The sequence below is a fragment of the Anas acuta genome, chromosome 6 (genome assembly GCF_963932015.1).
Source record: "Anas acuta chromosome 6, bAnaAcu1.1, whole genome shotgun sequence".
Taxonomy (NCBI): Eukaryota; Metazoa; Chordata; class Aves; order Anseriformes; family Anatidae; genus Anas; species Anas acuta.
Genome location: NC_088984.1, coordinates 20182289 through 20205753, shown reverse-complemented (window position 1 = coordinate 20205753; position 23465 = coordinate 20182289). Strand labels below are relative to the sequence as shown.

General features: G+C 38.8%; 2 protein-coding genes across 8 annotated transcripts in view; one reads left to right on the top strand and one right to left on the bottom strand.

Annotated features, from left to right (window-relative positions):
• The window catches only part of LOC137858676 (collagen alpha-1(XXVIII) chain-like), a 55058-nt gene extending 48419 nt beyond the window's left edge, over positions 1–6639 (bottom strand). For all 3 annotated transcript variants that reach the window (XM_068686739.1, XM_068686738.1, XM_068686741.1), the window contains exons 1-2: positions 6514–6639; positions 1669–1741 (exon numbers count right to left, since the gene is read on the bottom strand). The gene's annotated coding sequence lies outside the window, so the exon portion shown is untranslated. The remainder of the gene's footprint in view (positions 1–1668; positions 1742–6513) is intronic.
• Positions 6640–10218: 3579 nt separating this feature from the next.
• The window catches only part of LRP2 (LDL receptor related protein 2), a 116887-nt gene continuing 103640 nt past the window's right edge, over positions 10219–23465 (top strand). For 3 of the 5 annotated variants that reach the window (XM_068686724.1, XM_068686726.1, XM_068686723.1), the window contains exon 1: positions 10230–10509. In XM_068686724.1, the coding sequence (XP_068542825.1) occupies positions 10416–10509 (94 nt within the window). In that variant the 5' untranslated portion in view covers positions 10230–10415. Of the gene's footprint in view, positions 10510–23465 lie in introns of all 5 variants that reach the window. The other 2 variants (XM_068686728.1, XM_068686727.1) reach the window with 2 other exon arrangements.

Sequence of the window (23465 nt, the reverse complement as noted above, 5' to 3'; positions counted from 1 at the left end):
TAAGTAGGATGTAAACATCAGTTAATATATTACTGTGTTTTCCGGAGCAGGAGATAGCGTTTAAATGTTGTGTCTAGAATCTGTGCAAGTCCATACATAAAAATCCAAGTACATATTAATGTCTAGACTTCTTAACTGCACTGGACACCAGTATTTCCAGTATTTTTATTATTCAGGTTTTAGTGATAAAATTACTGTGGGAGTAATTTTACATGCTTATTTGATAGTGGCACCCAAAAGACTAATGAGGATTAAGAGTTAATTGGATGGAACAGTGTAAAAATATGATTAGGCACCAAGATAATAAGTTTTAATGTAAAGCATTGCTTGAAATATCCTTATGTCCTCTGTACTTAGAAGAAGTGCAATGTGAACAGGGATAGTAGCAGATTCTTTAACCTGAATTTGCAAATGACTCATGGAAAACTACCTTTTGTTACAGGGGGAAGAAAAACATTCATCTCCATTCCTGAAATGTCTGAGAACACAAAATTCAATTGTATCCCTTTGGAAAATGGTCTGATGAGACAAGTTTTTAAATCTAAAAATAACACTTCTATTTGGTATTCTAGTACGTGGGAAAGCCCTTAATCTTATATTTTTAACCATTAGCAGAATTCCAGAGAGAATGGTACTTTGAATAGCTTTCTTCTAATTTGACCCAATTATTATACTGTTTAAAACCTAAAGGTCAAACTTGAATGGAAAGCTGCCTCCAGATCCCTAGTCTTTCACTGTCTTAAACTCAGGATGCGTGTGAGATGATGACAGGTGGCTTTAAAGTACCTTTTGCCCTTTCCTAATCCTGGTTTATGTGGATTTAAACATCACAGATATAGTAAGTAGTCAGCAAACTGCTCTATCTCATACATAGTTGCCCAGGGATCACTTGGAAGTACGAAAATAAAAGAGACTGTAGTGTTTTACCTTCGTCTCCTTCTGGTATGCACTCTAGTTGTTGTTGGGAGCAGGATCTGCTCTGGTGACCTTAACCCATATTCAGTTTCTATGAGGTTTTGTTGTGGTAAGTTAGTTCAATCCAGCAGCTTCGCAGCTTCATTGTTGTTAGTCTGATTTTTTTTTATTTTTTTTTTTAATCCTGTACTGCAACTTGATTGATATGTGAGCTTACATAAAAAGTGTGTTGTACTATAATAAGAGTAATAAGAACTACTGCACTTATTGACTATACTCTTTTTGTTTGCAGTACTGTTTTCTGTCTTTTCTAACCTCATCTTTAAAGAAGCAAATTAATGTCTGAAAGGAGACATTAGGAAAACAAGAAGGTATAGGGAAGGAAGGAAAAGGAAATGACAGTTTAAAAGAACGTGATCCATACTGGGATAATGGAGGGAATAGCAATAGAAATAAGAAGAGCAGGATGTCCATTAAGAAAACAGTAAATGGCTCTTGGTACTGTAGGTCTACAAGTAAGATTTGGCTCTAATGTTCTCATTCATCAAAAAGACCTTGGTGCAAAAATAGAAGAATGCTGGCAATAACACATTATATAATTTCTTCTGAAATCTCTGCTGATTGTAGTAAATATTTCAGTATTTGAAATTATTGTAATCTGATGATAATTGGCCAAGTTGGGTGATAGTAAAACTTTGGAGCAGTTTCATGTATCTCAAATATGAGGTCTAAGTTTTATTGAAGCTCGCTTACCTGAATTAATTTAACAGATGAAAAAGCTTCTCTAATGCTCTTGTATTACTAGATTCATGAGACTGGTCAAAACCTGTGCAAGATGGAATCAGCAGTGATTATTGGCAATAAGGTGCATAAAGGAGCAGTTATGACAAACTCATATTACACGGATGGCATGGGAAGCCTATGTTGATTGAGCATGTAAATATTTGTCTCAAATCTTTACTAGGTCTCTTTGCTGTGTATAAAGAGAGAGATCTCTATTTTGTGCGAAAAAGTAAACATGACTCAGCAGAGTTTCTCTTCCTTGGTCTTTACTTTACCTTTTCTTATCATCTTCTGTTTCCCTTAGGATGATGATAGCTTTTAAAATGAGAACTTTACCATTCATATACATGTCTTTGCTCTTCAGATTGAATCCTTTTATTATGCTCAATAGGTAGGAAGTCTTGAAGACCTCTCAGAAACAAAGGCTAATAAAAATTTAGGAGACTGAAAGTTTGACTGGAAAAACTAACTATTGACTACAATGTCTTGCTTCCATAAAGGACAGCTAGATAACAAGTTTCTAAATCTATACAAACTCTTTCGTCATCTTTTCTTTAAAGATACCTTATTTTCTTCCTGCAGTTGATCCAGTCATCTGATGTTTCATTTGAATAATGGCTTCAGGGATTCAGTATCAGGGTCACTGACTGCTGATGAATCTTAGCTGAGACTACTGAACTTTGAAGCTTTCCCTTGTTAGTATAATGGAGCCACAGTTTAACCTTATGTCCCCAATTTATTTATTTATTTTTCAATCCAGAAGAAAGAAAAAATAACTGTGACCTGTGGAAATAATCTGAACATTTTGGGAATTGAAGACATAGATGGTGGTACCTACTTGATCACCCATCAGCTTTTCACAGGTAGGTGGCAATAGTAATATATCAGGACTAATGAAACCCCTCTGCTTTTTTTTTTTTCATCGTTCAATAATTAACTGGTTATCCAGCTTCATAATTCAAAGGTCTAAGGTTTGAGGCTTGTCCTCTTAATTATTTCTGGAGTTTTGACTACAACACTACAATATGAATAAAACATGACTTTCAGGTCAGTATGAGGGTTCAAGCATATAGCCTTCAAATTAATGAAACAATGCTTCTGGTGTACCTAATCAGCCACAAAGGATTATGGGGACCTAGGGCATTTTCATTAGTATCTCTTAAAGTGCCTTGACACAAAGTAATACAGCTCCAGTTTTTCTGGAAAAGTTAAACATAAAGCAGTCTTTCATATGGAGCAAAAAGTTTTTAATATCTAGGAGAATGTGGTATCTAACCTCCTATCTGTTTTTAATGGCTCGTGGCTCTGATATACAATAATGTTTAAGGACAATTGTTTATCTTCAAAAATAAATAAATAAAAAATAAATAATGAATCCACCTATCCCTACCTCTAAAGCCATTTAAGACACCATTATGACACAGGTATGTTGCATAGCTCTGTTGGTATACATTTTTTTTCAAACTATTTCCAACTTGTAAACTACTGTTCCAGTGGAAATGTAAGCACAGTGTAAAGAATGTGTTTCAATAATTCTATGAAAATTCAATTTCTTGACTGTGCCCTTCACCTTATGGTATAGTACAGCTGCCCTAGAAACTCCAAGTGTTACAGATACAAAACTTCTTAAGCTAAGCACCAGAGAAGTGTTTTTAATTTAAGATCTTATCCTGAATAATGTGGATCCCCAGTCATCAAAACAGTAAAACAGCAGGAGGTATCCTTTACTGTCTCCTAATCAGGAAAAAATCTTAAATTCTGCAACTGTGGATTATACAATAATAAATTCAGTATGCCAGAACAAGCACCAAGAAGGAGGAATTCAGTTAGATATCTTGCAAAATACAAAACACACCATTAAGCTGTTTTTGATGGTCAACTTTCACCTCAATCCCCTCTTCTGTTAAGTGGTTATAAAAAATGACATTGCATGCTTGCTTGCTGGTAGTTTAAGTGGCTCTAGCTTCTCCAGACACAGAGTTTGCTAGTTCCTTGCGGATTATAAGGTAGTCTGATGAGATGTTGGCATGAACAGTGAAATTGGTTTGACTGTTGTGTCTCCTACTGCCATTTGCAGCTCACTCCTGCATCTGTGGAACTGTGCTGTAAGGCAGGCACAGCAGTTGCCTCTCTCTTGAGGACCTGAATAACTGAGGGGACAAAAGGGGGAGTGAATTGCAATGCTGAAGCTCAGAGGGAAGATGGATAAAGGGGGAAGGGTGGACTTCTCAAGCCAGTTACCTTGCTTGCCAAAGTCTGTGTTCACTGAACTGTCCTGTATCTCATTCCTGTGAACAAGTCCCCCAAGGAGGAGAGGTTTTTATTTTTATTTTATTATTTTTTTTAAATTATTGTAATCCTTTTGACCTTATATATTAATGAGTTTGGTCTCTTCTTGTCAAAGTGGTTTTGCAGGTTGGCTGAATCAGGTAGTATTTTCAAAGCAAGTGATTTGAGTATTGTTCCTCTGCAATCAGCTAAGAATTGCTAAAAATGTATCTATTCTCTTAAGCTATCGTTTTCTTCATATTTTTCCATTTAATAGAACAAAAAATATTTGTACATCAGTATACAACTCAGTGGTTGGTATGCACAGAGTGTTTCATGGTAGCTGTGTTTTGGTCATACACTAAATAACTTTGTTCTCAGATTTTCATAAGCCTATTGCTGTCTTTTTCAATGAACACAAAACTTGTTCACAAAATTCATGGGGTAAAACCATATTTTCAGCTTTTCTATTAAACTGGCAGTGGTTAATCTCTGGCTCTCTGAAATAAACACCAAAACTGTGAGAATCTATCACCTGCACCCCCTGTACTGCTAAACAATGTTCTCTTTTACTTAGTGTTCTTTCTGTCATTCTGGCCTGAAATTCTAATTAATATACTACTAATCTGAAGGAGTATTAATTATCTTTTCTCAGATGCTTTTGATGGACTGCCCTTGTGATCTGTGGAGCATTTGATCCTGGCTGTTGGAGAAACAGCACATAACAATTCTTAGCATGTGATAATTCCACCTTAGAAGAAGTTCATCCTGAACACCCCTGAGATCTGCTATTAATAGGGATGTATGGCAAAGAAAATCAATAACATAAGATATTGACACACCGTTTCACAGTTGATATTGTTGCCTATTTGATAATTAAGTTTTTGATCCAACTCTGGGAAGTGAAAATAAAAAGTAATTTGTAGGACAGTCTAGCTTAAATGGTATATTAAGAAATAGTAATCTTACCTCTTACTAGGTTCACTCTGTCATCTCTTATAACATCACATCTGCATTTACTTGTAAAAATTGCTGAGGTGGATGGTATACTGTTTTCTCTTCCTGCCTTCCATACTATGTATTTTTTTTTTTTCTGAGAAGAATACTAATTTCCTTTTGGATTTTTGTAGTTCTCATCTATAAAGTGGTTGAGAGATTCATCTAGTTTTATATGTAGGAAACTAATGCACAGAAGAATTTTGGTTAAAATCCTTTGATTTTTTGGGTACCTAAATTAAGACATCCAGGACTCAGTTTTGGAAAACTTGGTACTACGGATTAAAAGTACAGCTCCCATGAACTTTGTTCACAGCAATGAGCATTTCAAAGTTTTCTTAAACAGGCCCAGGTGTCTCAAATCAGAAAATGAATGCTTCAGAAGTTTTAAGTGACTTATTATATAGAAGGGCTATTGCCTAGGTAGAGCTGGAGTATTGTTCTCTGCTGTGCTAAATGTCTTTCCTTCTTTTTTGTTGCACTGGCTGTATGTATTTACATTTCTGCAATAAATGAGTCAGAAGATCTCCTTTGGTACTTTGTCCTTATCAATTACCATACCTGCTGGAATGTCGAATGAGGTAGCATCCTAAGGAAAACAGCATGTTCAGGCTTCAGAAATGATGATACTTTGGCTTTTATTTTGAGTCATGAAAATTTTCTATGCATTTTTCTCCTTTATGAAATACCGTGCTGAGACGTATAACCTTGTATTATCATACAGAACACTTAAATGTGAGAAAAGATAATATTTGCATTGTTTGTGTCTTATACACAACTACAGTGAAACGTGGGATATATATTCACTGAGTAATTTTAATAATTATAAAATAATTATTTTCTACCATATGAACACTCTAGGGAAATCATCAAGAAGACAAGGATTCCAGTCTTGATTTTTCTCAGCATAGCTCAATCTGCTCTTGTAAAGGGTCTTCAGAGTTAGTCCATCCTACCCTATTTCCCTTGAGAGCATCCCAACAGGTTTTTAGAATGCCCCTTTACTTCTAGTCCTTCTCAAGTACAATTTCCTGTGTTACTTTCTTGCAGGGTTCAGACTGGGTGCTGAGCAGTTGAGCTTGAACAAAAATGAAGAGTTACTCAGAGATGAAGAGCCAAAAAAGTCTACTTGCAGTAAGGCAGGTACCAAGAATTTTGCTAATTAGGTGTACAGCCAGGGACAAAGCATACTTGCCTTTGTTTTGTAACTGTTTCCAGGATGGGGCACAGGGACTTGGAGGTTGAACCAGACAGTCCCAAATGAAGGGGGGAGAAGAGGATTGGGACTGGTTTAGTCTTTATCCATTTCCTTCCACCTTTCACATAAAGAAGCCTCATCTCCATGCTGTTATTGTTAAAATCGATTACAGGCCCAATGCTGCAGGGATAAAAATGAGGGTGCTGGGAAGTTTATTTTGTGATGGTCTTTGCTAGTCTCACTTGTTCAGCGGCAGTTACCAAAAAGACTCACAGTTCTCATGCGCTGCTTTTTGTTCCAGGGTGCAGTAATATAATTCCAGGTTGAAAGAGAAGTTGTAATATGTTACTTACCAGGACATTTTCGGAAACTTCTTGCCATGGCTCCACCTGCGTTGTGCAATCCTTACTTTATGGGTTCTGTTTTGGCTGATTCACATCTCCTGGGTTTAATGTTTCTTGTGTTCATGTGGGCTAGGGATCCACCTTTGATCCAACGTGTCTGTCTTCTGGAAATCTGTGCTCTACTGATCAGTACTCATTAGATGCTTGAGAACAACATCAAGGGAGGTCATCTTTTTGTTACTGTTAAATTGGTTTGTTGTTGTTTTTGTTTGCTTGCTTTTCTGGAAAATATCTGCCTGGAAAATAACTGCCATTATTTTAGGTATTGTGAAATGTGATATGGCTTATATCAGAAACTTGAGTTCAAGTGCTGTTTTGTGCTTTTCTGTTAAATTAACATGACACTTTAAATTGTAGAACAGTGGAGATGGATGAAATCTGAGCAATGAACTTGCTGCTGTTGGATTGTTACACAGGTAGAGATGGAGTCATTTTTAGTTTATATTTGTATGACTTGTCATGCCAGTGCTCTCAAAAAAAAAAAAAAAGAAGGATGGCTGCAGGAAGCCTCTCTTTAGTATGACTAAACAAAAATAATAAAGGAGCTTGCCATGCTAAAAGCTTAGGATTTGGTCATGAAATTGGAAATACATTTTATGACAAAATGTTTTCAATTTGGAAAAACCTGGGTTTATCCAAGGACAGATTGACCACAGGATTACCAAATGCCAATGGCAATTACAGCTTTACTGAACGATGCACTGGGCAGATCACCAACCTCTGTAAAATGTCCTAGCCCTGAGAAACTCAGAATAGACAAGAAATTTACAGGTATCAATCTGACCTGCTTCTTCTTTGAGTGATTCTCTCTCTTTTAAAAAAAAATCTAGCCATCAGCTTTGTATCTTTATCTAGTCATACATCAACCCTGGTGTTTCTGTCTATTTGTTAAGAACTGGATGAGTTTGGGTACTTCAAATTAGAGCTGAACCCTGGTCAAAAATCAGGCCTTTTTAATTTTTAACTTCAGAGCTTAGCATGCATCTTTAATGTGTAAGCAGCATGGCTGTTTGTTGAAAATTACAACTTTAACAGCTTTTCTGATTGCTTGCTTACAGCAAAAACCAGGCAAGCAACTACTTCACAAACTATATTTTGAATTAAAATCAGAATTCAGTGGACAACTGTATTACCTATGTTTCTTTTCCCTCTACCCTTCTAACAGTTGTAATATGCATCATCTTAAAGATGAAATAATACACCAAAAATCCCTAGGTCTAGTTTAGTCAGAAAATGTTCAACTGACTGTCAACAGGAAGCTAGGAGGGAGACGTGTGCTACACTGGCAAAGACAGTCTTGGATGTAGTTAAGGGAAGGCCTTGAGTTGTTTGATATTGCAGCTAAAATCTTGCTGAAGTGCTGCTTGATGGTGTCCAGCAAATCAAGAGTCCCTTTAGCTAGGTGATGAGCTGCCATGGTAAGGTGAGAGGAGAAAATTTTTAGACGAAGTAAACAGAGAACAGCATTATCCTGTGCTGGCTCCTTAGTGACTCTCATTCTTCGGCAGTGAAGCATCTGGGCATCTCATTTAATTTCTCTTGAAACACAACGAATAATGAGTAGGAAGGGCTGGCCCACTGTCTCTGGACAGGGCTTTCCCTCACTGTCAACAGTGAGGGAATTATTTCTTATTTCTGTTTAGAACCCTTACTTACACTTTATTGCTTACACTTCTTTCTGTTTAGAATCCTTGTTGTCTGGGAAATGCTGATGTGTAGAAATTATAATGGTGAACGAGGCAGGAACATGACTTGCAAATGCCAGCTGTGTAGGAGTGAAGCAGGTGCTTCCCAAAGTTTGTTTCCCAGTCACCCCAAACATGCAATGACAGAAGTCTGCACGTAGCTCCCAAGCACTGTCTGCCCTGTCTGTGCATTGCTGGGGAGTGAACAGCTTTAAACCACTTCCCTTCTAATTAAGAATGGTCAATCTGTGTGTTGGCTTTTCAGGCACCCATCTGTACAGAGCGGATCTGCTTGCACCCCTCTGAGGATCTCTTCCTTCCCTCCCCGCTGGCGTTGTTGGGGGATTAAAGCAGCGGCGGCCCCATACACAAACGCAGCTGGTTCCGTTTGGTCAGCCTGAGCCTTGCTGTGAAACCACGACAAGAATTCCAGTAAGTTGGCAACACTGAAACACAAAGAAAACAACAATAGGAAAAGACCTTCCGTGCAGAAAGGAATGTTTCAAGCACTGTTCTCCTACAGTGAAAGGAGAGAGGGTGGGAGGGAGGAGAGAGATTTGAAGAGGGCAGGTCCCCCTCCTCCCCCAGCAGCTCTGGATCTTGTGATGGAGAGATCTTATCCTCTCTTTGTGATTCAGAGGTGCCAGGAAGCTAATTGAATATTCTGATCTGCCCCCAGTGTTTCTTGTGGCTTGACCCCGGTGCTGTGTCGTACCACTACACCAAACAGCCCTGAACCTGCATAAATCACAACTTTGCAAAAGCCTACACTCCACATCTTCTCCCCCTTCCCTCCCCCCCAGCCCCCCTTTTTTAGCTTGATAGATAGAAAACCTTTACAGAAAGGTTTAGGGAGCTTAGTGCTCTACAGATCCTAAAGGAAAAATCACAATCTGCTAATAAACAGCAACGTGTTCCTCTGCAACTTTTGCAAAAATAATGCAGGCACCTCCACCCCTTACTTGAAATTGCAGTTCAAAGCAAAAAAAAAAAAAAAAAGTTAATATTTTGACGTATCACTTAAGTTCTGCTGCAGTGTCAGCAAACACTCATTGCAATGTAAGGAACGTTGCACGAAACAAACATAAATAATATATGGAATTTATGAAGGTGAGATCATTAAAATTAATCTGGCAAGTTTCTTGCAAAACAAGCAGACCAATCTCTCTCCTATGGTGCATATGCATGGTAGCATCTTTCTGTTCACATACGTGTGTGTGTGTGAACACATGCATAGTTATGCCATGCTGTTCCTTTCTAAGTTTTCTCTAGTATTTCTGAGCAATATCCAAGTAATTTAGCTTCCTTTAGTTTGTGTGATGCTCTTGCTCCTGCAAAGAAAGCCTCCAAAATGTTTTTGCCCTCTTCCCAAGACTGCATTCCATCCTGAAGTATCAGGATATCTTTATCTTTCCCCCGTGATACCATGCCCTGTTCTACCCTTGTTAGTAGGTATATGATTCCTGAAATAGCAGCAATAAAACTCAGGCAGGCATTTCACATGTGCTGTACACTGTTAGAACCAGAGTAAGGTGTCTCTGATATCTTAAGCATTCACAGCCAAAGCACTTCACCAAACTGATTTTATCTCCCTAGAAGGTGCAGAAATAAGTTTCACTGCTACAGTTTCCCTTTTAAATTTTTTCTGTGAGGAATAAAAAAGCCCCACCTTCTAGGCTTTATCCCCTGCATTGGTAAGGAGGTATTTCTAAGTTGTCAAGTACACTTTCCTTGGTTGGAGCATGCCTGTGTGATGCTAAAACCTGGGCTGTATTTCACTTGCAAACCCAAATTCCCCTCAACTAGCGCCTACAGTCGGTGTGGCACCACGGCCCCCGCTCCCCAGCCTGTGCAGAGCGGGACCGGCCGCATCCTGCCCCCGCTGTCGGCGGGGAAGGAGGGGCAGAGGCAGCCCGGGGCTGCGGGGCCTGGAGCGGTGCCTGATTCCCTCATGCTAGTTCCGGGGCCGCCGGGTATAAAGAGCTTTATGCAATGTCTGGAGGGTGGGAGTTTATAGAAAACGCGATGCCTCAACAGGCGAACGCGCCTTTCTTCTGCAACTAGCGGGACAAGCGAAGAGACGGGGCTCCTTGCGCGCTGCCCTGCAGCCCGGCACCCCCGCGTCGAGCGGCCAGCTTCTGAGGGAGCTGGAGCATCCCAGCCCGGATGGGACCGCACCGTCGGATGGACGGCAGAGCAGCAGCTGCCTGCAAGCTGCTCGTTTTATTCGCCGCGTGCATACTGCGGGGCAGCTGCCAAGGTAAGCGCTGCGCTCCCGCCGCCCCGGGCGGACAAGTCCCGAGTGGGGCTAATAGCGGGGCTCGCTCGGGCGCTGCCGCCGCCCTTCGGCAGCGGGAGCCGGCGCTCCCCAGGAGCCCTTCGACGGACTTGGTGTCTCTGGAGGAAAAGACACTGGCGCCTTAAAAGAAAAACACCACAGACCACACCGGCTCTGTAATTTGTAATTTCGCTTCATCTCAGCTTTAAGTTATCCTTTTTTTTTTTTCTTTTTTCCTTTTTCTTTTTTTTTCTGAGTCGTGCAAACTTTTATTTATTTATTTATTTATTTATTTTTTCCCGGCGCGTTGCACCAGGCAGCGCCCCGTGGCTGGGCACCTCGCGCTCACGGCGCCGTGCGGGGCCGCGGGCTCTGCCTGAGGTGAAAACCCGCGGGGCCGGCGGGCCGGGCCCCGAGCAGCAGCGCACGAACTTTGTCTGCGGGCTTTGCCGTCGCTAGGCGACGCGGCTGCATGTGACCCGCCGCCGCGGGCCCTCAGCCGGCCGCGGGGGGCGGGCTCCCCTCGGGGCTCCCCTCACAGCCCCACACAGCCCATCCCCGGCTCCCCGCCCGCGGCACCGGGCTGCGGGGAGCCGGAGGGGCCGAGCGCCTGGCGGGGCCCCGGGGGTGAAGCGGCGGCGCTGCTGGGTGAGGGGTGCGTCTGCGCCTTCAAGTTGTTAATCTGCTTTCCTCGCTCAACTCTTAGGTTAAGCTCCTTAGGCAGAATCAAGTAAGTAATTATACAGCAACTGCTGCTAGCGGCTCCCGCTTGGGAGCGGCAAAAGAGGAGATAGCTAATGGGCTGCAGGAGACCTGCAAAAGCCCTAGCCAAGGAGGTCACGCTGGGCAGGGAGTTAATCCGGCGCCCTGTTAGGTTACACTGGGCAGAATGGAAGCTGCAGAGCTCCTCTGGAAGTGCATTTCCTTGCTTCGCTCCCACTTTTCACTCTTCAGAGTGCCCAGTAAGTGACATAACTGAGGGAGAGGAAAGCTCCGACCCCTGCTCGTAGGCAGTGGACGCGCAGCACTTTTCACTTTGTTGGTTCCTCCCGCTCCGCTCCCTTCAGGGCAGTAGAATAAATAATTGTGCAAGCAAAACAGTTCTAGTAATGGCATAACTGATACCCGTATAAAACACCTGGATGGCAATCTTGACCACACTGATTGTTACTGTGAAATACTTGATATGCTTAAGTTGAGATCCTTGAATCTTGAGGTTGTGTCAAGCCCTCATTTAAAAAAAAAAAAAAAAATCAAAAATCATGCAAGCAAATCCAAAGAAATCAGTGAAAATTGTGTTATCTTGACTAATCCTCAGTATTTTGAAAATATGCTTCCAGTAATATTTTTGACTTTCTCAGGTTGGTGATACCTAAATATTCCCATATCGTGACAGCTACTACTAGAACGAGTTTCACTTGGCTACTTTCTCAGTTGATCCTGTCACAACTCTTCCTTCATTGAGTTAACTCTGGATTTCCTGAAATTAAATATAGCACTTACAAACCAAATAAAAACACCCCTTCTTGTAATAGCCAGTAATACAGAGCCTGGTTCTGCAGCTTTTCCTCTCCAGGCGTTATTGCCTGTAAGGTGGCTGTTACCAGAAGACATTGCCACTGAAACAGAAAAAAACTACCTAACTAGAGGTAGTGTAAAAAAGAAGTGTCATGAGACTAATGTTAATGTTTGTTTTGAGGGATGGGAAGGCACTACATACTCAGAGACACACTCCAGACACTGGATGGATGTTGCACTCTCAGCAGTTTTACAGAGGGCAAATGAGATCGCTAGGACAACTTTATGGTTGAACAATGAGTTCTTTAGTCTTACTGCAAAGCATATCAGATCTGTATACTCATGCAGTGCTCCCCAGTGTCTGTGAGTGCTCTCACCTTAACTAACACGGAAGGTTTGCTGTACTTTTTCTGAGGAGACTTCGGTACCTGAAAGTGGCTGAAGATTTTTCTGTTCTAAATTGGTTCCATGCCAGAAGAACTGTTAGTTTCTTTATAAAAACATTCATATATATGAAAATCACATGTAAATCATTCATTTAAAAAACAAACAAACACACAAACTGGTTTTCTTTATTAAAAAAATACTCTTTAGACACAAAATAGTAAGAACATTATTTGTAAATCTACTATATTTAGAATCTATACTGCCCATATATTTCAGTTGCTTAAATTTCCTGCATTGGTCTTCCTTTTTTGGTGTACCGTAGGTCCTGATGACCTACTTTCAACACAGATGATGTAAATATTCCAAAAATATATGTATTAGCATCAAAATAATACTATTGATTTCATAAATAATTAAATAGTTTGACTTTGGTGTTGTTTTTTATCACCAATTCTATTAATTTAGTACATGTTACAAGACACTGCTAGTCTCACCTTTTTTCAGGCTAGCACATAATTGCAGTGAAACTTTGTTGCAGTTTATTGCAAAGTACCATTTAGCTTTTGTAAGGCCAGACCTTCCCTGTACTATACAGTTCACAACATCTAAATTGGGGTTTGCCACCCCCACATTCCCCCAACCTCCCTCACTCCCCTTGTGGGTTTTTTTCTTTAAGACTTTTCACGTATGGCATGAAAGAAGACAGATTCATGTTGCTTTGAATCATATGAAATCAGTGATTTCTTAGCATGGCTATACTTTCCTTGCTGATAATCATAATATTAGTGTAAACTTACAAATTCTGGGAAATGCAGCTGGAAACCTAAGCATTCTCAGTAACATGTATGCTAATTTTTTGAAATTTTTGATTCCATATTGAGCTAAGAGGCCAGAAGATCAAGCTAGGTTGACTTCTGACTTTAATTTTTGCTCCTTCTTTAATAACTCATAGTTTGACGCTTTTAGAAGTTTTCTGTTGATACCAAGCGTGGAAGACTTTCTAAAATAACTTTTTTAAAGAAAGGCAGTTACCTGTTCTGTAGACATATTGTCAAAATGTGATTTGCCCAGATGCTTTGCTGTAACACAAAAGTTAGTGCATCAAATTTGACGTACGTCTTAAATCTCTGCAATGATAGATCATCAGTTTAAATGTGACACAGCCCAAAGTGACTAAAATTTGTCATCAGCTCAGAAATCATAATGAACGGTTGCATGAAGTTGAACGGTAATGAATAGGTACGGTAAGTCCAAGTAGATGAAACCTCTAACCGTTCTTTCCAGAATGGCACGGAGAAACATGCTCTTCCATCACGTATTTTGAAAGTTCGATCTCCAAATCAAAAATTCAGTGTGTTTTTACAGATGCTGCCTTCATTCAAATCTATTCAATGCCTGTGGAATGATGTATAGTGACATTGCTGTAGGCAACAGGCCACAGTCAGTGTTCATACTTCCTTGTACAGTGCTGTGTATGTTTAAATGACAGAGAAGTCTCTCTGTAAGATTGTGCTCCTGCCAAGACCCACTGCATGAGGCTTTCCTCAGGGACCAAGGATTTGGGAATAATGAGAAAGGATGACAAAAAAAATGAATGTGATAATGCAATCCCTACTTACAGTTTTAATAGGTATCATGCCTTACCTATGGGCTGCAACATTCATCATAATCCTGCACTGATATATTTTACTTATTTTCTCTTGGTGATGTACTTTTTCAAAATCAAGAAAAAACTCCTACTCAGTTTGTGTACCTGGTTCTGAACATGTGTCTTTCCTGAGGGCTAAAAATTTAAAAGTACATCTCAGTGAAACACATTGTAATCTTCTGGCATTTCAATTAACGAGACATAGCTCTGTGCACTGGCAGTCATCTTTTTTTTTTTTTTTTGTAAGGCTCTTTTTAATGAGTAGTTCTCTTTTAATACATCTCTTGATTTTTCTTAATAATTTACTATTTCTGTATCCTGTTCAGCAAAGCATAGCAGGAATTTGCTAAGTAATCAGGTGAAGTGAAGAATGGGACAGCCCCCAAAAATTTTAGTTAAAAATTGAAGGCAGTAATTGGATGACACCTAGTTAGATTTTGGTTCTGTGCCAAATGCTAGAATTACAGTAAATAATTAAGCTAAAGGAGTCAAGACAAATAGAGAGAGAGCATCTAAGGAGATTTCAGCTAAGATAAATGTGTGATGTATGTGTTGCTTCAATTTCCCTGTAAGACAAACTAAAACCTTCTTTCATACATTGAGCTGATTGGAAATTTGAGCAATGAAATCCCACTTTAATCCAGATTTATTCTCCGTGTGTTTTGCAGGAAATGAGCAAAGATTCATTTGGGGAAAAGGTAGAATGCAGTTTCATTAAAGCCTTTTAATTCTTCTCCTTTTGGGCTTCCTGGATTGACATGAAATCAGTCACACTGTTTGGAGCCTTTCCCCTTCCATACGCCTTGTTGCACTGTTAGATTATTGCCAGATCAAAGCCCAGTGGTGTTTGCTTTTAACTCCTCATTATTTAGCACAGAAACTGGAGGTTCTTTTGTCAAGACTTTTCTTACTGAATACTCTTATTTTTAATTAAGCAATAATCAGACATGTTTTAGAGGTAGTTTCTCAACTGGGAGTATTGGATCAAATGTTGTTCTGTCATCCTACAAAACTTGTTTGATCTGAGAGCTTGTGAAAACTCTTCAAATGGACAAATAACATGAAACTTTGAATTGTATTGTACTATCCCTTCTTAAAGCAGGAGCTTTAATTGTGTCTCCTCTTTTAGAACTCTACTTAGTAAGTGTTGGAACCACATAGCACTTTGGATGTTTCAAAGGAAATTATACTTTGTAGTAGGTATTGATTGTTGAAAAACATTAAAGGTCCCTTTTAATTCATGATCTGCACGTTGACATCTATATAAAAAGACGTTTATGTTTTTATTCTTGATTAGGTAACAGTTGCTAATTAGCTATTATAATCAGATAATTGGTCAGTGTCCTTCTAATGCTATACACTGCATGTGGCAAATAAATGCAGACTTTTTTTTTCAAATTACTTAAAAATAAAGTGCTTCTTCATATAATTTAATAATTGTACTTTATTCATAAAATGCCTTGAACTGTTTGTAGATGAAGAAAGAGTAAGGGTTCTTCTCAGTAAAGTCAGCGCAACTCCATTGATTTCAAAGAAATTACCCGAGTTGTACTGATCTGAGAGATGGAAAATAGGATTCAGTGAAGAGTAAACATCTCTTTTAATAGCTTATTATTGCTTGAGATCCATTTTGAAGTCCACTTTCTTATGGTAATGTTCATTTTATTAACTGTTTTTTTGTTTCCTTAGCTCAGCACATTTTAAAAACAGTTCAAGAAAATGAAGTTTAATGAGTAAGTGTAGAAATGTTTAATGGAGTGGATAGCCTTTAGTGGATTCTATAAGCTTTTGCTGTTGGTTTCAAGCCTTTTAATGTTTTCTTTGTTTTGCAATGCTTGAAGTAGATTAGAGATCTAAGGATCACTGTTACAAGTTTTGCTTTGGATTAATAAAATGGCATAAAAGAGTTAACTGAAATCGTTCTACTTTTATGCCCTGTTATAATTTATGCTTTTAACATGAATAATTTGACTTTGTTTTGCATTCAAGAAGTGAGATCTTTGGCAGAAGGGCACTGTAAAACAGTACTCGGTCTGTCTAGTTATTTGCTTATGCAAGCAGGTCATGATGCCACCACCTACTGAGTAGAATCAGAGAACGGGGGTCCATTCCAGTAGGGACTGCTGTGATGAGGATTGAAAGCTCATATCTTTGTGGAACAAGGAGAAGAACAGGGGTTTTAGGTGTGCTCCGTAGCATCTCTGCAAAAACAGTTGGTGTAATACACAAGATATCTCAGAACTCATAGAATCATAGAATATCCTGAGTTGGAAGGGACCCATAAGGATCATCAAGTCCAACTTCTATATTCATATTTAGAACCTGGGTAATGCTTTTATCTTCAAAATCCATTGTGCACAGTAGCAACTCAGCTAAACATACTAGAGGGTTTAGTTAGAGGAAGTACAGGGCTTGCATAATTTGAGCGCATACTACATGCAAAAATTGTGTTCCCCCAGTTTTCCCAGAAATGGGAGGTTGACTTCACATCAGTCAATACCAGTGGGAGACCCCGTTTAGATCTGACCAAGCCCTTGTCAGGCTTTGACACCAAAGGGTATAGTTTCCCAAGATGTGATGAGCCAATTTGCCAGTTCACTGCTGCTGAAAGCAGGAGGCCCCACTCCTCTCCCTCCCGCAACGTCTCAGTCCCATGTTACTGCGTGGGTTCTTGCTCCTTATGTGGTGCTAGCACCACTGCTTATCAAACCTCTCAGCAGCTTTCACTTACAAGCCCAGTGGAAAACTAAAACAGGTCTAGGGAGCTAGATGGCATGGTGAATTAGGGCAGCACACAGGAAGGCCTGGTAATCAGCAGAGTTTGGAAAACCCTAGCATCTAGTGGGAGAAGGAGCAGAATTGGAAAGAGGGAGAGAGAGACCCTTTTTTGCATGGTTAAGTAGTAAGTCGGTGGGTTGGCTTCGCTGGCCATGCAATTGCTGCTTAATGCTACTGTTAGGTGCATATAGGAAATGCCTGGCTAGCATGCTAGTGACAAGAGTGGTCCCGTTGGGGCTGTAAAGAACCAGTGTTAGCACTGCTGGAAACCCTTTTGTAAAGTTGTCTAGTGTAAACAGATGGCTTGACTTGAATGGGACTGCTCACGTGTTCACTTTTGAGCAGGATTGTAGGGCTGTTCTCAACCTGCAGTACAATAAATGAGCTGGACGATAACCAAGCGCCTGGAATGCTGCGGCAGGGTTGCAGTGTTAGTGGCTGTCTAGCTGAGTTACTGAAAAAGCGATTTGTACTACCAAGATATAGCAGGTTTCTAAACCATTTCACTTGGAGCAAATGAGCTCCAGTTTGTGTCTGAAGTTAGTGACAGAGTTTGTGGTGTCTTCTGTTAGGTTGATAGCAGTAGTAGATAATAGTTTTGTTAGCTTTGCCGTTTTTGCCTTTTCTGCATGAAGTCAGCCGCAGAATGCATTTTAAGGCCTGACTGACTCTCACTGGGAATGAATTTTAGTTCCCAGTGTTCTGTAAAGGTACCAAAGTACTGACATTTCTTTTGTTACCTCTGCAGTGAGGTAACTTGAAAGACATAAAGTTATTTAGTGGAGTAATTAAACTGGGCCTCCTTAGTTATTAATCTGAGCCCTGACAAATTCCTGTTGGCTGACCCAAGTGGGAGATCTGAATAGAGCCTCAGCCACGGAGCAGCGCTGCCCCATCTGTGCTCCAGCAGGCAGGCCGTTGGCCTCACATGGGGCTCCTTTGGCACTTCTACTAGAAGTGATATTGTTTCATGGGATTTGTATTATAATTGTAGACAACTGGAAAAAATATAATTTAACAGTGGAAATATAAAAATCCTGGTAGCATTCGTTTTTATTAATTTTGCAGTTTTTAGCTTTACTAAGCCAGCCACAGACCACAGAAGCCACTTTAGAAATGGTTATCTTACAGTACAAATTTAAAAAAGCAATAAAGCTTTAAAATTGAACTTTAAATCCTTTAGAAATCTTTTTTTTTTTTTTTTTTTTTTAAGAAAAAAAGGAAACTAAAAGACAAATAGTTAAAATCAGTGAAATAACGAGTGGCAAAATTTAAATTAACGAAGGATGAGGTGAAAGCACCAACCTTGACAAAATGCTTTATCCATACTAAGATTTTATTGCCTATTAGATAACAAAAATGATTCTTCCCTGGTTTTTGTTCAGTCTCCTGAATAAAGATGCTTTAGCAATCAAGTACTGTCTTTTTAGCTGTGCAATACTTTTTAACTTGCTGGCCTTCTTAATTTTTTTCTTATGGGGTCACAGAATTCTCAGAGACTTTAATCCCAAGAAATTTCATTCAGTGGCAGAGAGAGAAAGAAGGGGAGAGAGCCCCCAATTATTGCCCGTTTGAGAGAAAATCTCAGTCATTCTTTGTTTGTATAGAGATACTGACTTTTTGTCCAGCAATATACCAGGTGCGGTCGCAGCCTTGTTTCTAGCAGCATTTGGACAGACTGATGGAACTATTTCTATGAGGAAGGGATTACGGTTTAAAAGTTGCAAATCTGTAGGCAAACTCAGAGGGCTGGAATACCTCTCCAGGCTGAGGGAGTTGGGGTTGTTCCGCCTGGAGAAGAGAAGGCTCCAGTGGTTTTCCAGTGCCTAAAGGGGGCTTACAAGACAGCAGGAGAAGGGATCTTTATCAGGGAGCGTAGTGAAACTGTGGGTACCCCATTCCTGGAAGTGTTTAATGATGTGGCTTTGGGCAGCCTGGGCTGGTGGGAGGTGTCCCTGCCTGTGGCAGGGGGAATGGAACTGCATGGTCTTTCAAGTCCTTTCCAACCCAAACCATTCTGTGATTGTATGTTGTGTTCTACTGATACCTGGGAGAGAACCAGTGCCTTTTTCTGTTATTTATGATTATACATGATATAATAAATTTCTTGTAGTTACTCTCTTCTGATTGATTCAAGGACTTTGTCTTTTTAGTATTACTGTTTTGGTAACCGGATTTTTATTAACAATGAAATATATATATATATATATAAACATTTAAAAATGAAATAGCTGTAGGATAATTTAATTCTCACTGCCAATTTTAAGGTGTGTTAAGATAAAATTGTGTTCTGTGAGAGCACATCAGACAACATTGCTTTTCTAGTTCAGATGATCTTTCTTTACTTAGGCCTTTAGCACATGGCATTTCTTTTTCAAAAAGCTTGATAAGGGGTGATCAGACATAGCTATTAGCTGCTGGCTGAAATTGCATCACTTCAGAATGAGGGGGAATCATAACAAATGTCAATGAATCAGAAGAAATACTTGTACTTCCTACTACCACAGTAGATGGTTGTAGCATACAGCGTATCTATTCTGTGCAGACACTTCAGTTCTGTTTTTCTGAAAATACTGTTATGCTTAGTTTTCACCAAGCCCCAGTCGCTATTTCTGATGTGCAGAATGACAACTGGGTATGCTATGAAGCTTTGGGATGCAGATTAAGTTGTCTTTTTTATCCAAGAGTCCCAATAGGTATGAAGGTGCTGCTCAAGTAGTGAACAATTTTGATGTGGCTATGAGTTATAAGACAGAAGTAACTTTTGTTCTGTGTGCTCACTGTATTTATTACCTGTAAGGGGAAATGGTTAATTTTTTGCATGACAAGTTTCATTTTTAATTCAGTAATTTATGATATAATATTCCAGTAAAGTTTATGGTTTGGCAAAGTGTTGCATGTTGCATAGCAATTTTCAGTCTAACAATAATATGTAAAATAAATGTAAATGGCATGATTTCAATGGCATAAACTGGATTGTAAGACTTTTTACTGAGGCTGATTCCTAGTGTTGCAGTGACTCATCAGCTTTCAGGAGAGCATGACTGAACTGAGTGCAGCTCGCCATCTCAGCATGAGGTTTAATTTTGAGAACAAACAGCACATTGGTTGGAAAATTTATTTAAAAAACAATACAGCTCTCAAAGTGAGTGTAGCTCCCTGAGAAGGTGGTTTTATCATTGGCTACTGCATCTACATGTATCAAACTTTCTCAGTGCTGGGTACTGTACATGCCATAAGTTGTTTGAGCACTTTTTTTTCCCTGCTTGCTTTTTTTAATTTTTTCTTTTCATTTTCCATGCGCTATGTACTTGTAAATACTTCTTATTCTTGAAGATTGTTCTCATTTGGCTATATTCCCCCTCTCCCTACCACCCCCTTATTTCCCAATTATTATTCTACAGCAGCCTCGGGGCCATTAGCAAGGTCCATTCTTACAAAAATGCTTGGGATGCTTCCTTCTGTGAGTAATTGGGGGTGTCTTTTACTTCTACTGTGTTTGCTTGTTCTTCTTCCTCTTCATGTCATTTGGTCAATTAGAACAGATTTTTGCATATTTAATGTGCTATTCATAAAAAAGAAACTTCTGGGATTGAGGAGAGCTCAGAAGTGTATGCTTCCCTGGGGATCCACAGTGCTAGCTTCACTTACCCGGCTAACACCATCACAATTGAATTATGTGGATTAAGACAGCTAATGTCAAGACAACTGGTTAAGATTACGCAATTTAGTGCAGATTGTGTTCTTTCCGTATAATGTGTCTGAAATACATTTTTATATCATGGAGGCTAATGTTCCACTTCCACAAATATTGTTTCTTTTAAATTCGGCCAGAGGGTTAATAACTTTACTAAACTCTTTAAGAAAGGAGTATAAATAATTTTTATTAGTCTCAGCAATGAAAATAGTTTGTATACATTTGGAGATAAAGATAGTGTCCAATAAAAAATAATGGCTGATTCTCAGTTATCACTGAAGTGTGGAAAATTTGACAGAAACTTAAACGAAAGAAGGAGCATGGTCTGCTCAATATAGGGAATATTTACTTTATCAGTAAAAAGGAGTACATGTCCTGTCTATTAAAATTAGACCTTGCTTAAAAGGATTATTTCTTATTCCTGCCTAGTTATAGGACTACGAAGACAGTAAGAGTTGATTTGTTGCTATTTAAAATGTGTCCGACTTGAATCAAGATTCCAAAGGTGTTGCTGTTTTTATGAGTTTGCTTACAGTACCATATGATGGTAATGACATGTAATATGGATATGTGCTCTTCGTGGGCATGTATAATAAATAAGCTGTCATGATTTTGAATTCAAGAGATCTTTTTTTTCTTTACATTTAGGATTAGTGTGAATAATTTAAAATTATGGTTTGTGTGTGTATACATATATATATATATTTTGAAGTGATAATGTAGAGACCACAGTTACTTTGTTCTGAATACCAGAGCTTAAACAGACAAACAAACGAAAAGATTTTTTTCTTCCTCAAGAGGGCTGCATGTGACTTATCAGAAAATTTGGAGCTAGTTCTGTGTATTAGTAGTTCAGCGTAATACTTGAAAAAAAGAAAATTAAATTCATTAAAAATGAATTTGTAAACTTTTTTTTTTTATCAGGCTATTTACATTTATTGCTTTTTCAATTGAAAAAGCTGAACCAAGGTAGAGAGGATGAGGATTATGAATATCTTTAACGTTGCTAGGAGGCATTTACAGTGTCATTCCTTTGAACTTGATGTCTGTAGGAGACTTGAACCCTTTTTTCTTTGCAGGAAAGCTTTCCTGCTTAGTTTCAGTAGATTAAAATACTGAATTTCTTTAATTCCTGGATTTATGTTGACGCATTAGCAGAAATGAATCTATAGTTCTTTTATAACTGTATTAACTGAAAACAAATAGTTTAACATAGAATACACTAACTTTAAGTATTTCTAAAAAGCGTTTGCATGTGAACATTATTAAAATGAGATTTGATGCCTTAGTTTTAGCAATGATTTTAGTAGAAAAGTATCAGTATATGCAAGTGTGTGCAGACACAAAGCATAGAATATACTTTTGGAAAGCACAATTTAGTAATTTTCTATTATTTCTTGTATCTAAGTGGCATTGCTGATTTACACCAGAAGAGACAGCTGTCTCAATGCCTCAATGCTTTTTTTTTTTTTTTTTTGGCATTGAGGGAACGTTGTTTCTTAGTATGTCCTTTTGAAAGGGAAATGATAAAAATCTGTTGTAGTAGTGAAACATTGTACTTCTAAGTCTATTTTGAAAGACAAAACTTTAAATTTTCTTCTTGAATTTTAAGTTTTTTTTTGGTTGAAAGTCAATGAGTAAAACTTTAAAAAGTAGGTATCAGAATCTGACAGGCAAGATCTGTTTATACCAATTTGTGGTATAAATCATCTGCTGAACTCAGGGCGTGGTTTGCTCACAAGTTCTGCTCCTGTGAGTATGGAACATGTAGCTCATCCATCTGAAATGGAAATAGACTCTGCATATCCAGCCAGGCTTACACAAAGGAACAAATAAGGAAAGATTAAAATTAAGTTTCCCTTCTATTTTCATTTTGTGCATCCTCCTAGTAAGTTCTATTTATAATCCAGTAATATTTAAACACAAGTAGATTTTTAGGGAGAGATGAACTGGAGGTGTAATTTTCTGTTGCTTTGTGAAATAACAGCTGTTCTATTATTGTCATCAGTGGGTTTCTGCTAAATTATGAGGAACCTATACAACTAGGATTTGGGAGCCAAACCTCTAAGTCCAGCTAGTATCAGTGGAGAAACAAATCTGTTGTTTCAAATTCTGGCCTCTGTGCTCTGTATACAGAGGTCTTCCAGTTATGTGAAGTGAGCACAGACTTTTTGTACTGTATTTTTATTAATACTGTCAAGATAATTTCTCTAATATAGCCTAGTTAACAGACATGTAGGCATAAAACATGTTCAGAACATCTTTTCCTATTGTAATTGCTAGCAGAAAACTACTTTTCAGGGCATTTCACAAAAATAAGCAAAGGTCTTTGGTGAATTATGGATTTTCTTTCCTTCTTCTTTGGTGCGGGGGAACGGAGATGGAATTTGCAGAGGTTCATCTTCACCTCCCTGAGCATTCCAAAACCTCAGACTGTGTGAAATGTAGTTAAGCTAGGCAAAAATCCGACATCAAAATGTATGAGAGGTGTATCTCCAGGACTTCACCTGCAGGGCCATTGGAGTGGGCTACTTTGGTGCTTATTCTGTTTGGGGGCCACGTGGAAACAAACAGTAGTACCCTTTGTTGGAAGGCAGCAAGGGAGAAAAGAGAACTTGTCACTTGCAGTTCTTTTTGTAAAATTGATATGGAGAAGCTTGTAATGTGCAGTTTGTTAACACTTATTTTTTAAAAACTGCAGATACATTAGGCACAACAGTTTAGTTGAAAAAATACTGCCTTGAAAAATGTTACTCTTCAAAAAAAATAAAAACAAATTTGTGAGATGTAATTCCTGAAAGGTGAAGTAATCACAGCAGTGTGTCATTTCTGAGTGGACGTTTTGAGTGGTACAGTTTACCCTGGGTTTAGTACATTCTTCATTACTTTAAATCTTTCATACAAGATCAA